The sequence below is a fragment of the Xyrauchen texanus genome, chromosome 24 (genome assembly GCF_025860055.1).
Source record: "Xyrauchen texanus isolate HMW12.3.18 chromosome 24, RBS_HiC_50CHRs, whole genome shotgun sequence".
NCBI lineage: Eukaryota > Metazoa > Chordata > Actinopteri > Cypriniformes > Catostomidae > Xyrauchen > Xyrauchen texanus.
The window spans coordinates 6,351,386-6,367,138 of record NC_068299.1 but is presented as its reverse complement, the minus strand read 5'-3'; the positions used below and the strand labels follow the sequence as shown (position 1 = coordinate 6,367,138).

Here is a 15,753-nt window from a genome sequence, read left to right as displayed (position 1 = left end):
TAAAATATATTACAAATAATAACATGGTAACTTGTTTATTCTTAGCAACATTTACAAAAGCCAGGTGGTCCACAATACAAATGAAGCATTTAGGTATGTGACTGTGTAACTAATACAATAAAGCATTTTTCAAACTCCTCTGATCCTTTAAATCATGGCAAATGTCATCCACTGAAAGAAAGATAAAGAAACATGTCAAGCATATCCTAAAACCCAAAAAGAAGGACTGAGTCATACACTGGCGGTCAAAAGTTTGGAATAATGTACAGATTTTGCTGTTTCGGAAGGAAACTGGTACTTTAATTCACCAAGGTGGCATTCAACTGATCACAAAGTATTGTCAGGACATTACTGATGTAAAAAACAGCACCATCACTATTTGAAAAAAGTTATATTTGATCAAATCTAGACAGGCCCCATTTCCAGGAGCCATCACTCCAACACCTTATCCTTGAGTAATCATGTTAAATTACTAATATGATACTAGAAAATCACTTGCCATTATATCAAACACAGTTGAAAGCTATTTGGTTCGTTAAATGAAGCTTAACTTTGTCTTTGGGTTTTTTTTGTTTCTTGAGGTCAATATTAGGTCAAAAATGGCAAAAAAGTTTCTCTAGAAACTCATCAGCCAAGCATTGTTTTGAGGAATGAAGGCTATACATGCTTGACATTGCCAACAAAAAAAAAACCCTGAAGATTTCATACAAAGGTGTACACTACAGTCTTCAAAGAAAAAGGACAACTGGCTCTAACAAGGACAGAAAGAGATGTGGAAGGCCAGATGTACAACTAAACAAGAGGATAAGTACATCAGAGACTCTAGTTTGAGAAATAGACGCCTCACATGTCCTCAGCTGACAGCTTCATTGAATTCTACCCGCTCAACACCAGTTTCATGTACAACAGTAAAGAGAAGATTCAGGGGTGCCTTATTGGAATAATTGCAAAGAAAAAGCCACTTTTGAAACAAAAAAACTAAATAAAAGGTTAGAATGGGCAAAGAAACACAGACATTGGACAACAGATAATTGGAAAAGAGTGTTATGGATCTTAACCCCATTGAGCTTTGGTGGGATCAGATAGACTGTAAGGTGCACGAGAAGTGCCCGAAAAGACAGCTACATCTATGACAAGTGTTACAGGAAGTGTGGGGTGAAATGTCACCTGATTATCTGGACAAACTGACAGCTGGAATGTCAAGGATCTGCAAAGCTGTCATTGCTGCACGTGGAGGATTTTTTCATGTTATTAATGTCCTGACTATACATTGTGATCAGTTGAATGCCACTCTGGTGAATAAAAGTACCAATTTCTTTCCATAAGAGCAAAATCGGCACATTATTCCAAACTTTTGGCCGCCAGTGTACATGTACATGGTGAGATATACAGTACCTGGTTGAAGTCTAACTCAATGAAGCCACTGCTGTCTATGTCGATCTTCTTGAACACTTCTACAAAAGGGAAACCAGAAGAATTTGTTGTTTGAGTTTGATAGTAATAAAATATAGAGAATAAGAAAAACACTATACAATATACTAACTATTTAACTAAAAAAAAAAGAAATACTAATATGCTTATACACATCGAGATAGACAGAGAGAAAGATAGATAGATAGATAACATTTAAGTGCAGAATGACTCAACTGACCAATCCGAATAAAGTGTTCCAGAGAGACATGTAATAAAAACAGTGTTCTTACTGAACATCAACTCCAGACGCATCACACAGGCCACAAAGTTATCAAAGTCGATGGTCATGTCATCCGCTCCATAACGTGCAGCCAGAATCTGATGAAGGCAGTCATTCAGAGAGAACCCTGCGCAGTGATCACCAATAAATCCAGTTACTTTCATAAACAAATTAATTACTGCCAATTAACTTTCAAAAAGCTTTGCTCATGCCACAGCATCAGGAATACTGACTGCAAATGTCTGTAGAAGAATAACTGTAAATCATACTTTTTCCTACTTATGCAAACACTAATTTAAAAAATATATAATAAAAGTCTGAATGAAGGACAACGGGTCAGTGCACCTGTTTCCTTCAAAGCCATTCGCATCTCTGGTGTACTCATGCACCCAGACCCGTCCATATCATTCTTCTTGTAGATGGCCTAAAAATTTGAGGATGACGACATTAGCGAGACAAACAAATTTGCAAGTAGATTTTATGAATTTGAATGCTGCTATTGAGACAAACGTACCAGATACTTTTGAATTTTCTTCCAAAGAGTGGCAAACTCAGCTATACCCAGTTTACCATTGCCACTGTCCTGAACTATAGTTAAGTGAAACAGATTCAGAGTGACGGCCCAATGCACACTCACTGCAAAATGCTTCTTTGTTCTTCGTTCATAGCCAATATTCCGTTCATAGCGATAATGTGTAATGTGTACTGTTTACCTTTTGTATTCATGACGCTAACACGCTATATGCGTCAATTACACTCTGTTATGATGATGCTGATACTATACTGCAAAGATATGTGTGTAAAAGTGTGTTAATGGGTAAAAAAAAGGTCGCCCCGGCAAGCTGTTACGAACAACGAAATCTAAATTATGTCCCATTCGTTCATACTTCAATTTCGCTGAGGTGTGCAGTGGCCTTAACAAAAATAATGCCTCTTGGACATCTTTAAAAAAAATGGTTTGGTTAATTATTTGTAAAGGATACATCCATGAGGTTCACCATGATCCTACACGTATCCATACTGAAACCATCCGTCTTTATATCGGCCCCTGTACAAAGACAAATTGTTCCATAAATATTTTTAATGCTGAAGTGTGTAATTGTTTCAATGTTAAAATACTCCTATCCCATCGTAATATGCAGAGACAATTACAAGTAAACCAAACATAGGCTGATTCCCACAAAAGTTAAAAGTTTGGCACTATCAAACATTTGCTTGTTTGTTTGAGCATCCCAACCAGTCTAAAGTTTCAACCCGATCTCATGAGAAGTTGTACAGTTGGCTAATTCAAATTAAATCATATGAGTTCCTTCGTATGACTTTGTACGAATTGTTGACATGCAAATCCCCAGATGTGTAATGTGGAAATAAGCAAAAGCTCCGTGTGTTAAATGTTGTGTACATGCTTCTTAATTTTATGCACTTTCCCAAACCCCATACCTAAACCTAACCATAGAGTCCCAAAACGTTATTTGAAGTGGAAAAAGTATGTTATGTATGATGGAAGAGATTAATTGACGTGTTTTAGAAGGAGACGAAGGAGAGTAACCTGATTGGCTGTCGTAAAAGTTGACTCGTAATCCTTACGATTTCTATGTGAGAGTGTTTTGGAATTTTTAGTTCATTTATCCAATATAATGCATAAAGAATAAAAAAGAACTCACGTTTTGCAACAATTTTGTTGAAAATGGTCTGCAGCTCAGTGGCAGAGATCTCCATGTCCTTAGGCAAGAACAAACATGAATGAATACATATTTCGAATTGTTCAAACATGTTTCATAATTATCAAGTAATCCATCAGCATTTAAAGGCTTAGTTCACCCAAAAATGTTAATTCTCTCATTATTTACTCACCCTCATGCCATCCCAGGTGTGTATGACTTTCTTTCTTCAGCAGAACACATTTGAAGAAAAATAGAAAAATATCTTAGATCAGTAGGTCCTTAAAACGCAAGTGGATGGTGATATAACTTTTGAAGTTCCAAAAATCACAGACAGTTAACATAAATGTCACCCATGCGACTCCAGCAGTTAAATAAATGTCTTCTAAAGTGATGCAATTGCTTTTGTTGAGAAAAAGATCGATATTTAAGTACTTGTTAAATATAAATCATTGCTTACGGTTAGCAGCAGTATGCGCATGTGCCAACGTGTATTCGTCACACGAATACTACTGCAAGTGATGATTTATAGTTAAAAAGTACTTAAATATTGATCTTTTTCAACCAAAATCGCTCTAAATTGCTTTAGAAGACATTAATTTAACCGCTGGAGTTGCATGGATGACGTCTATGGAGACTGTCTGTGATTTTTGGAAAGTCAAAGGTCTGGTCACCATCCACTTGCATTTTAAGGACCTACTGAGCTGAGATATATTTCAGATTTTATTCAAATGTGTTCTGCTGAAGAAAGAAAGTCATACACACCTGGAATGGCATGAAGGTGAGTAAATTATGACATAATTTTCATTTCTGGGTGAACTATCTGAAATAACTCACATCTCCTGCAAGTTTGGTAAACAATCCCCTAAAGCCTGCATCAACATCCTCTTCAGACACTGTTTCCTAAGGAGACAAAACTTAAATGAGTGCTATCCACATTAGTAAAGTCAAAAGTAAGACTATAAGAGAGACACACATAAATGTGACTTACATCTTCTATATTTGCCTCCACTGGGTCATCACATTGTCTGGAGGACAGACAATAATAGAGACAGCTTGTGTATCACATAGTACAACTACTTGTAATATAACTTATAATATTTTTTTGGACCATACATTATGATGATTTTTTGAGATATTATTAATGACTAAATATTTACCGTCCTTCTCAATATAAATTTATGGGATTTTTTTGCCCAACTGTTCATCCACCATAGTAAAAATTGTAAGCTTTAGAAAAGGAGTTACACACCTCAACAAGTCAAATCATTTGAGGTGTAATTTATGTCTCTTTCATAAACAGTGTGGGACAATTCATTAAACACTTCATTCTAATACTTAAGGTTAGGGGTTTGTTCAAATCCCAATATCCCATTACCAATATATGCTTAGTAAACACCACTAATTATAAACGTAAAAAGGCTTTGGGGTCCTTACTGCATCTCAGACTGTTTCTCAGAGAACACACGCACACAGAAGTCCCCGTTCTTGTGCGGTTCGAAGGTAGAGGGAACAATGAGATATTCTCCAGGAGGAAGTTTAAAGCGGGTGCTGACTTCTCTCAGGTTGATGAAAGTCTCAGATCGAGCTTTCTGAGCATGCGTCTGGAAATAGTTCTTATCAAGATGAACCTCCTTTTGCCCACGAAACTATAACAAGGTGATCAAAAATAATTAATATAATAATAAATAGTAGACATAATTTTCTGAGAGTGTATTTTATGTTAAACTGTTCATTTTCTTAGAATCAGTATGTTGATGCTCCATTTGCAGAAATCCTGGCTTTTAAATGAGCCCATTGCTCACCTGAGGAGGCACCTGGTATGAAAGAAAAAAGAAAAGGTTAAACAGCCCCATCATAGGTCATGTCATAAACACTACTACAAATAACAAAGAAAATTGTATATCTGCAACCCTACCTCATAGATGGCATAGCCAATGGTGTGCATATCCTCTCCAGCCTTCCTCATCCTGCGTCGGTTCTTCTGGATTAGGCCGATAACCAAACTGCAGCCCACTTCATCATCATCCGGATCATCATCTTCCTCATCCAGTTTAATCTTAAACTGAGGATTCATCCAGAATGTGTCTTAGGAAGAAAACAAACTATCAGCTGACAATAAAAGCAACAGGTTACAGTGCATCATTTGTTATATTGCATCTTTTCACATGTATTTATGCAAGAGTTCTTAAATGGGGAAAAACATTACACACTTAACATTTAAAGGGATGGTTTCCCCAAAACTAAACAGCTGCATGGCATTCTTTCTTTCAAGGAACACAAACAAACACAAACACATGCTAGCCAGCCTCATGACAGCCTCAGTCACCTTTTTTATTCACTCTATGTAAAAAGATGCAATGAAAGTGAATGGTGACTAAGACTAAAAAAGAACGTCATATGAGTTCACAACAACATGAGGACTGATAAAATAATGATTTAGATTTTTGGGTGAACTATCCCTTTAGGATCAAATCATAAACATCCTTTATAGATTCTCACAGGGATGGTTCATGCAGCCACCAGCAGTAGAGCCTCTCCTCCAGCTGCCATCAAATTTACACACACTCCAGTGTTTGACGGAGTCGGTGGTCAGTGTGTCTGGAGTCAGAGTGCAGATCTCCAGACGGGAATAATGCCTTACAAAGTCTGAAAATGACATCCTGAACAAGGAACAGAGAGTAAATAAATGTGCCAAGAAGAGCTTTGGTGAAGCCAAATCCAGCGTGGTTATGGTTAGTTAAATGAATAAGATTGTACCAGAACTCTCCATCCTCTGCCTTCACATTCTCACGTTCAGATGAATTGACAGCGTTCCACTCAGAAGAGCTAATTGTGCATTAATACAGGGATATAATGTGGGTTTGGTCATTCACAAGGTATTACCACTGCACTACTCTGTAGGTAGTGGTCAGTTCCATTACAAGATCATGCAACAGTATAATAGAGATTTTTATTCAATTCATGTCTCATGTTGTTTTGAATTGTAGGATATGTTCTTACTTGTCACTCCAGGCCCCTGTCCATTCTACTTGACCCCAAGGATTACGGATTCTGACCAGCTTCTCTTTTCGGCGTTGGTAATTAACCTGATAAGATCAGATTCATACCATTAGAATGTGGTGATCCATACGTTAACATGTTGTTAACAGTTAGTTGCTTTTAGAAGGCATTTTTATTGACTCAAACAACAAAGCAAAGGAGCTTAAAAATGAGGAAACAATCAGAAATATAACCTCAGTTGCACCAGTAAGAGAATAAGCATGTCCTTTCACAAGTTTCTGATAAGTAACAGCCTCAGAGTCTGCGGCACTGGTGATCTGTATGAAAAAATTAGAACTGTTAATTTAGGCACTATTTATACATATATGTCTTTATAGCTAAAGTATGTATGATTCTTAAAGGCACTCACTGTCATGTTGTTATATTCTGTGGAACACAAATAGAGAAATTTCAAAGAGTCTTTATGCAGCTCTTTTCCATACAAGCACAGTTCATAGTGACCACAGCTGTCAAGCTCCAAAAAGGACCTTGACAGCCAAAAACGTAGAGCACATGTGCAATATTCGAAGTCTTCTGAAGATATACAATAGCCTTGAGTGAAAACAAAGCAAATTTTTAAGTCATTATTCACGGATAATCTTCCCCTCCACTAATGCTCTGAAATCTCATTCGTGTTTACGTTCATATTCAAAAATAGCATGGACGCATCATGCCAGGTGAAAGAAATATTTCAGGTTTAAAACTAATTAAGCTCAACTAACAGCATATGTGGCATAATGTTGATTAACACAAAAATTAATTTAGACTCGTTATCACATTTTCTTTAAACAAATGAAAATCTAGGTACAGTGAGGCACTTTTTAAATGGAAGTGAAGGGGGACAATTATTGGTGGGTTTAAAGGCAGAAATGTGAAGCGTATAACTTTATAAAAGCACTTACATTAATTCTGTTAAAACTCATGTATTTCTTGAGCTGTAAAGTTGTTTAAATGTTTTTATTGGAATCACAGGTTTTTGGTGTTTTGTCGTCATAGCAACGAAGTTGTAAAATTGGACATTGCTTTACACAGAATAGTTTAGTAATCGATTTTATCACACTAAAATCATGTCAACATGCATGCAGTATTGTTTACATTTTATGGCTATACTTTTGAAACTGAGAATTTTAACGTTTATGGATTGGCACCGTTCACTTTCATTGTAAGTGCCACACTGGAACCCATATTTATTTTATTTTTTTATATATTAATTATATACCAACTTGTGACACATGCTATTGATGCATATTAAATAATGGATGAATCAATGGATTCATCAACATGGAATATTGTATGGTGGTTTTGTTTCGTCTCGCTTTGAGCTTAACAGCATTGGTTAGCATTCCTCATTTCAGTGACAGCACTGAACTTTTGTTGTATGGAAAAGAGCTGTGTGAAGATTCTTTAAATTTATCTTTTTGTTTCCAGAGGAAAACAAATCACTGCATACAAGATTATAACAGCATGAGGGAGAGTAAATAATGACATCATTTTCATCTTTGTTTGAACGGCTGTTCTCCTATTCCATCTGTGTGCATAATAAAAAGCTCATACATCTATGGAGCATCCCAACAGAGCTCCAGAGTCCAGGGCCTTCCTGATGATTTGGAACATGTTGGGTGGAGCACTTTTCAACTCGTACGTTTCTGCAATTCCTCCAGTGAAATCCTCAAAACCCTCCATGGTGGAACCTCCAGATAGAGCTTCATAGCATCCATTCATCCTAAATAACAGAAGAGTCGACAAGCGAGGAGGTATTAAAATGAAAGCAAGAAATAAAGCAAGAAAGTGAGAAAGAAAGAAAAAAAGCAATTGTGGTAGAAATTCCAAACCCACTTAGCATAGGCCTTCTCCAGCAGGGCACTCCAGAACTCTGAGCCTGTAGCTGAATGAACAAACAGCAGTTCCCCATCTCTAGTGGGCAACCGGTCATCCACCACCACATCCACCCATTCCCCAAACTGCCAAAACTGCAATCATTAAAATAACACATATATTTCTAATAGGGAGGACTGCACTGCAGATAAGAGCAAAAAAATCTATATTAAAATTATCATTTTATTTGCAAAAATAACATCTCTATGTAAAGCATGTGCGGTAGCAAGGCATCACTTACAGTCTGGGAATAACAAACTAAAATATAATAATTAAAGTCAATGGCATGGGAAAAGGTGGCATTTAGAGAATAAAAATGCTAAGTAAATCTGACCACAGCACATACACATATTGGGTGGGATCTTCCTCTGGGATCAGTGGGGTTCGGCTATCTGAGTCAGAAACATTCCACTATCCCAGCCCTTAGAAGAGAGCTAGTTCTGAGTGAGAACATATGGGAAAGTCTGTCTGTCTATCTAATCGCTTATTAAACTTATGTGTAAATCTACCTACCCACCCACCCACCAATCCGCCCATCCTTCCATCTATCTATCTATCTATCGCCGTCCATTAGTCATCCATCTAGTAACCGTCATCCTCCTGGCAACAAGGCATAGCTCCCTAGCAACCACTTAGAACACTTTATGGTAACAATTTACCATAAGATTCCTTTTGTTAACATTAATTAACAACATTAACATGAACTAACAATGAACAATACTTTTACAGAATTTACTGTAACAATGATCAATTGTATTTCTTTTTAATTTACATGAACTAAGATTAATAAATAGTGTAAAAAATATATTGCTCATTATTTGTTAATGATACCTAATGCATTAACTATAGGCCTAAATTCCTTCAAACTTCAAGGTATCTTTTAACAGCCCAAGAATCAAAGTTTAGACCTATATCTTCTCATTTCAAATCTCTCTCCAGACTCGCAAATGGTGTGCATATTCTTTCCAGTCTTCCTCTAACCTTAACTGATCTTCAGATTATTTTCATCTTCCAGACAAGAATTTATCAAGCCAACATTCAAAGTTTGGCTTGGCAAACTTTCATTATATTGGCGTGCATGTCACTACAGAATCTCAAAGAAAACTATTTGATAATTGCAATACGACTTATAGTCCTCCAGTTTGCTAATCTAAAAAAATATTTTTACCTGAAAGTGGAAAATACCAGCATAGTCTTTCCCAAAGCCCTGGTCAGACGGTACAACCCGCGCCAGAACGTCTTCATTGAGGGTTAGGGATGCAATGGCCGCTAAGAGCCAGCAATCACCTGCAATAAACAAACATAGTTGTGGAGGTTTGATCAACTTCACCATGTTGAAATGTACAAAGGTATTATGGATTTAATACTCCTGTGTACAGACATAAAGAATTCAATTCAGCAGTCAGATTTAGTAGAAAAAAGTTAGTGCACGCAGTAGTTCAGCTTGGAAACCTGCGTCTTATTTACTCATTAACCATCAGCAATCCAGTTTAACAAGATGTTAAATGCACTGAAATAACACTGTGCCGTATGTATTTAAATGATTGTCATTCTTTTCAGTTCAAGCACTCCACCTTCAATGTAAATTACATTTACATTTTACATTTACATTTTACATTTATGCATTTGGCAGACGCTTTTATCCAAAGCGACTTACAGTGCAATTACAGGGACAATCCCCCCCGAGCAACCTGGAGTTAAGTGGCTTGCTCAAGGACACAATGGTGGTGGCTGTGGGGATCGAACCAGCGACCGTCTGATTAACAGTTATGTGCTTTAAATGAAATAACATTAAATAACAATAAAAATATTGAAAAATTATAGAAACAGTATGACTCTCTGATGTGCTTTTGAATGTTGCAAAATCTGGTCCAAGTTGTGAAATTCATTTTCACATCACAGCTTGCAAACCCATCACATTTATATAAAACACTGTGGTAATGGATTTAGTTGTCAAATACAAACTTTGGAGGGTTTCTTTCCCACTTTCTCTTGATTGCAAGGGCATAGCCAGGAAATTACTTTTGGGTGGGCCTCAATAAAAATGGATGGGCCATATTTTCCTTAGCAACAGAAAAGCGGTGCTTACAAACAGTTCGTTCACACTTTCAGAAAACAGAATTCATTTTTTGCACTATTTTATAAATATATATTTGAAGTAAAAAAAAAAATAAAAAAAACCTCTAACATTCTGAATGGGCCTGCATCTAATTTGGGTAAGCACGCGCCCACCCCGGCCCACCCTTGGCTACGCCACTGCTTCACTGATCCACATATACATATACACAGTTCAAAACATTTGTTTAAAATTATACAAATAAGATAAAATCCAAACTATATGATGCCCCACCCCACTAGCAGACCTGCAATCCCTTCCTGTTCTTATGCAACAACACACAAAGACACTCCTCTTTAATAACAGATACACAGAATTATTTTTATGTGACTAAACAGATTCTCTGTGAGTCTATCAAAAAAAACAAACAGAATTAGAATCTGTGGGCTGAAAACATCAGCGGCTGGGATACCAACCAAAGAATGCACAAAGATTTCTCTGACGTGTGAGCAACTAAAGCCTGTGTTATAAATAAGAATTAGACATCAGTGCAATATAAATTCATTATGCCAGTGTACAAGATGCAAACTTTGATGACAGCAGTTTGATGACAAGAGTGATTAAGAAAAAATGGTTTGACAATTGAACACCATAGTCAAAAACAGTCATAAGAAATAGGAAATATTAAAAGACAAAAACTTATTAACATGCATAGTTGGTAAAATATTAGTACCACTTCGTTTCTGGACTTTTTAATCAGTTAGAATTGTATAGCAGGCGTAACAAAAATCTTACCTAAACCTCCTTGGCAAATATCTGTTCTTGTAGCCCCTCCAAGAATAAACTCAGGATTGGAGGTCAGGTCCTACAAGACATGGACAAGCACAGACATGACAATGTTTTCCCCCAAAAATTTACCAATGTTTAGGAAAACATTGCTTTTCAAACAGAAAAGCATCTGGATTCATGGCTATACACTCTATGACGCCCAGTCTCCATTCAAATACTTAAGGGATGAGTCATTTGTTGGCATATATTACCAAATATATTTTTTTTATTAAAAGGAAGAGTTTAATGCTGGTACAATATAAGGAACAATATATAAAGGCCAATAAATGACAATTCACACTTAATTACACAGATCTATATATACTTAAAGCCATACATCAATAAATATGGTGATCTGATAGGAACTCACCCCAGGTCTTTTCCATTGGATGCCTCTGGTTTTAGATGATCGTGGACCGAGTTCGTTAAAACCCAGAGATTCAGGTACGGCCGGGAATGTGGGATCACAGAACCGCTCGCCGCGGCTCAGACACTCACTCCTGAGACCCTCAAAGTTCTGGTTCAGATATTTTACGGCATTGGCATTTGTCCCGAAACCAGCCGCCAAGGCTCTTTTTTTAGCGAGTGTGGATGCCACTCCGGACATTTTCTACAGAAAAGTTATGTCCAGTGGTTTTTCCTGACACTGAAATGTTTCTCATTTAACTCTGTCTACTCCTCCTTCTAGCACAGGCGTGGTCGTTAGCGCCTGTAATTTTAGGGGTCGTTCATTGCACAATGCTCATTGTTGCTCTCCGTCTGTTTTTATTTATGGTTGTTTATATAATTATAGGTACGTCAGGCGTGTCTGGCCATTATCTTGCTTTTTTTTTTTCTTTTTCTTTTTTTAATTTTTAAAATGTTATTATTTTTTAATTTAAAAGTTGTTCAACTTTGAAAACAATCCCCGGAACCGCATTTATTTTGCCAATAAATGACAATTCAGACATAGGCGGAGGGTGAACGAAATGCAGGGTAAGGCTACAATAAAAATACTCATAGGTTATAATAAGGCTTATAGGCTTATAATAATAATAAGAATACAATTAAAAACTAAAATAATAATAATACACTTATTGCCATCTGGATCCATAGTCATGGCTTAAATTGGGCTGCAACGGTCCAGCACCTTTGCTTGTGTATCAGTCTATTCTATTTCTTTTGCTCCACGGTACACAGTATTTGTTTGACACATTTAAAACTTTATGGCTCCATTTCACAAGTATACTTGCTCAGAAACCTTTCAAGTTCATTATGATTCGCCAGGGCTGTAGTAAGGAATTCTGGGGCCTCTGAGTGTCTATTGCTCTGGGCCCCTTACCTATTCAGAAAATACAGTTTTGGATTTGTTGTGGGGCCCCCTGGACCTTTAGGCCCCTAGAATCATTATAACTTTTCACCCCACTAGCTACGGCCCTATCTAGCTTATAAATATTACAAATGTTGAGGAAAGCTGACAATAGATCGTCTCTCTATGTTCTTATGAGGGGCTGCTGCTGCCCTCTTGTGCTCTGAATACAGCAGACCAAGATGGGCAAAACACTGGGTAACTGAAGCCAGTTATGATCAATATTAGGTTGCACTAACAAAAGTAATTTATTAGTATTAAGTCAGGTAGCTAAAAGCTCCTTGGTGATAATTATTTTACCTCAGAAATATTGCTAAGTTACGACACATGCTCTCTGTTGCTGATGCCGAAAAACTATTTAATGCGTTCATGACCTCAATACTAGATTGTTGTAATGAATTACTGGGAGGAAGACCAGCAAGTTAATTGGTTCAAATTGCAGCAGCCAGTGTGCTGATTATATATTCTCACACACACACCTATCATATTGCTTCTGAAGTCATGGATTTCGCCTCTGGAGTTGTATTGATTACTTATATGCTACCTTTATGTGCTTTTTTAAGCTTCAAAGTTTTGGACCTTGTTGACTTGCATTGTAGCTATAGACCTACAGAGCTGAGATATTTTCTAGAAATCTTCATTTGTGTTCAGAAGAAGAAATTCTGCTCATCTGGGATGGCATGAGGGCGAGGAAATGATGAGAGAATTTTCATTTTTGGGTAAACTATTTCTTTTACCAGGTTCGCTCTGTTTCTCAAGTTATCATATGACAATAAAAGGAGACTTGGACAATGCACATGACAGGTTTTGTAAGATAGGACTACTTTTATGATGCTTTCATGGTGGCTTTTTGTACTTTTTAGGCTTGTACCACCACCCACTTGGACGGAAAGAATAACGTAGGTCATTCATGTTTTGTATTTCATGAAATAAAAAACATACGGGGCCGAAACAACGTGAGCAAAGTCTCTCTTGCAAGGCAGTTTACTGTCGGCCATCTTTGGAACGCTCTCGGGAGGCTATTTCCAGTTACGACAGTGCAGCTCCTATCTACTTGAATGGGGAAAGACAACAATCTAAAAAACTGCTGGTCAAGATTACGCACCAAGAGCATATTTCAAATCACCAATACAATATGACAATTCTGGTATCATAAATTGTGCTTCTTTACCTTATATTACGCTAAATAAATCCCCGGATTTTACAGCTAATGCGCATGCGCGTTCTAGAGTTGATTGACAGGTGATGTCTGTTTCTAAAAGGTGATTGGCTTTTTTAACTGCTAGGCTCAGAGCTCCTTGGTTGGGCATTCCAATTTCTTCCATTCATTTTAATAAACAATATCTGGACGTGAGGGATTTTAAGTGTTTGGAAGATGACAAAAAAAAAAAATAAAAAAATAAAAAAATAAAAAACTGCGATCTTATGAAGTCCACAAGGTGGCAGCAAAGAAACACTATACATGCGTATCCAGTCCCGTACTCACTTCTCAAGACAATGGCCTAATTTTAACGGTTCAGCGATAAGCGAGAGTTTGGCCGTTATATGCACAATACAAATTAATTAGAGCAAAGATGCACACAAACTTGTTGAATTTATATGAACACATATTGCACACCTATTTACTCAAACTTAACTAAAAGACATGAATACAGAGGATGTTCACTATTTTTGGCAAAGCCAATCAGAACTGACAGGAGCAAATTAATAAAGGAATATTACGGGTTCAATACAAGTTAACCCCAATCGACAGCTTTTGTGGCATGATATTGATTACATCAAAGATTAATTATGACCTGTCCCCTTATTTTCTGTAAAAATAAAAAAATAAAATAAAAGAGGTTACAGCGAGGCACTTACAACGTGAGTGAAGGGGGCGTAAACATGTTAAAATACTAACTGTTTCAAAAGTAGCCTTTTGCCACAAGACATGAACAATATGAGCGTACTTTTATTATGATAAAATAGCGTACTAAACTTTTTCTGTATAAAATTATAACCAATTTTACAACATTGTTGCCATGACAATGTAATGTCAACAAACCCCGAAACCCTAAAACGACTGTAAAAAAATTACAGCTCAAATAACACATCAGTTTTAACAGAAGAATTAATGTAACTGCTTTTATAAAATTATAAGCTTCACATATTTGCTTTTAAACCCTCCAAATATATCCAAATATAATGTCTACAATTTGTAGCAAAAATAATAAAAAAAAAATCTCGAGTGATTTGGTGATGGATTCATTTGTATTGCAAGAGATTATGATGTTCTACCGTTTGAAATGTACAATGCAAGACATTTTGATGAGCTACATTTATTGATAAATGATCCGATGATCCTCAGTCATGCAACATTCAACTTGTTTTAAACCTGAAACCGAAACATTATGATGATGAGAGAGAGAGATTCACACACACACACACACACACACACACACACACACACACACACACACACACACACACACACACACACGACACGTGAACTCACTCAAACTCTTGTACACACACATACACACATATGCAAACACACACACACACTCCACTGAAAGTATATATACCGTTTTTTCCCCTGTTTTTCCACATTTGTTCAATACAGAATTTGTTCTACTTTGTTCATTTTTATTTTTCATGCTCATATAAATGCTTTGGCAATACAATGTACAATTTGTCATGCCAATAGAGTGAGAGAGAGAGAGAGAGAGAGAGAGAGAGAGAGAGAGAGAGAGAGAGAGAGAGAGAGAGAGAGAGAGCGCGCGCATCGGCACTCTCTCAGCATCAGGATCAGCGGTCGGGCGGTCGGTTGTCAAACGCGGGCCGGACTGATCAGGAGGCAGCAGGTAGGAGCTCAGATACTCAGATCAGACAACCACTAGCTACTGACTCGCTCTCATTGGGAAACTACTGGCACGTCTATAGATAACAGCTACTTTTAAAGACACGATTACTTTAGTACTTTAGTATCATATAGAGATGTTAAAAATTAGACGACACCGATCCAACTAATCTCAATACGCGAGTGTCCATTTGCCGTTCAGTTTCTATGCGTAATATTTTGCAGTATTCTTTAGGAATTCTTGTCAAAGACGTGAGACAGACGCTGAATTGACTGTATGTAGCATATTCTAAAAAGTCAGTGTGATATTCTCTTTCCGGGATAATAAATTACGTTTTCCGCGTATGTTTTAGAGTTTATTCGCTTTAAGTTTTTTTTTTTTTTTAAATCATTGTTTACTAGTTTGGGTAA

At 36.9% G+C, this 15,753-nt stretch overlaps 2 protein-coding genes across 2 annotated transcripts in view; one reads left to right on the top strand and one right to left on the bottom strand.

Annotated features, from left to right (window-relative positions):
• Nucleotides 1-19: 19 nt before the first annotated feature.
• On the bottom strand, nt 20-11,845 carry LOC127617904 (calpain-2 catalytic subunit-like). The gene is made up of 21 exons (XM_052090069.1): nt 11,526-11,845; nt 11,123-11,192; nt 9,440-9,558; nt 8,233-8,366; nt 7,951-8,119; nt 6,591-6,674; nt 6,358-6,443; nt 6,115-6,183; nt 5,857-6,017; nt 5,273-5,442; nt 5,160-5,171; nt 4,792-5,003; nt 4,346-4,382; nt 4,192-4,257; nt 3,358-3,415; nt 2,677-2,741; nt 2,208-2,276; nt 2,039-2,117; nt 1,704-1,820; nt 1,396-1,454; nt 20-171 (listed from the first exon to the last, which is right to left on the bottom strand). The coding sequence occupies exons 1-21, from the start codon at nt 11,760-11,762 to the stop codon at nt 148-150; spliced, it is 2,097 nt and encodes a 698-aa protein (XP_051946029.1). The 5' UTR covers nt 11,763-11,845; the 3' UTR covers nt 20-147.
• Nucleotides 11,846-15,297: 3,452 nt separating this feature from the next.
• cdh23 (cadherin-related 23) overlaps nt 15,298-15,753 on the top strand; it is a 326,796-nt gene continuing 326,340 nt past the window's right edge. The window contains 1 exon segment of the mRNA XM_052090034.1: nt 15,298-15,346. The gene's annotated coding sequence lies outside the window, so the exon portion shown is untranslated.

Coding starts and splice junctions, on each gene's coding strand:
- LOC127617904 (XM_052090069.1), bottom strand. CDS start 11,762: ATGTCCGGAGTGGCATCCACACTCGCTAAAAAAAGAGCCTTGGCGGCT. Junction 6,675..7,950: donor TGTTGGGATGCTCCATAGAT/GTATGAGCTTTT, acceptor TTTTTCATACAG/ATCACCAGTGCCGCAGACTC. Junction 1,455..1,703: donor GCGTCTGGAGTTGATGTTCA/GTAAGAACACTG, acceptor TCCCTTTTGTAG/AAGTGTTCAAGAAGATCGAC.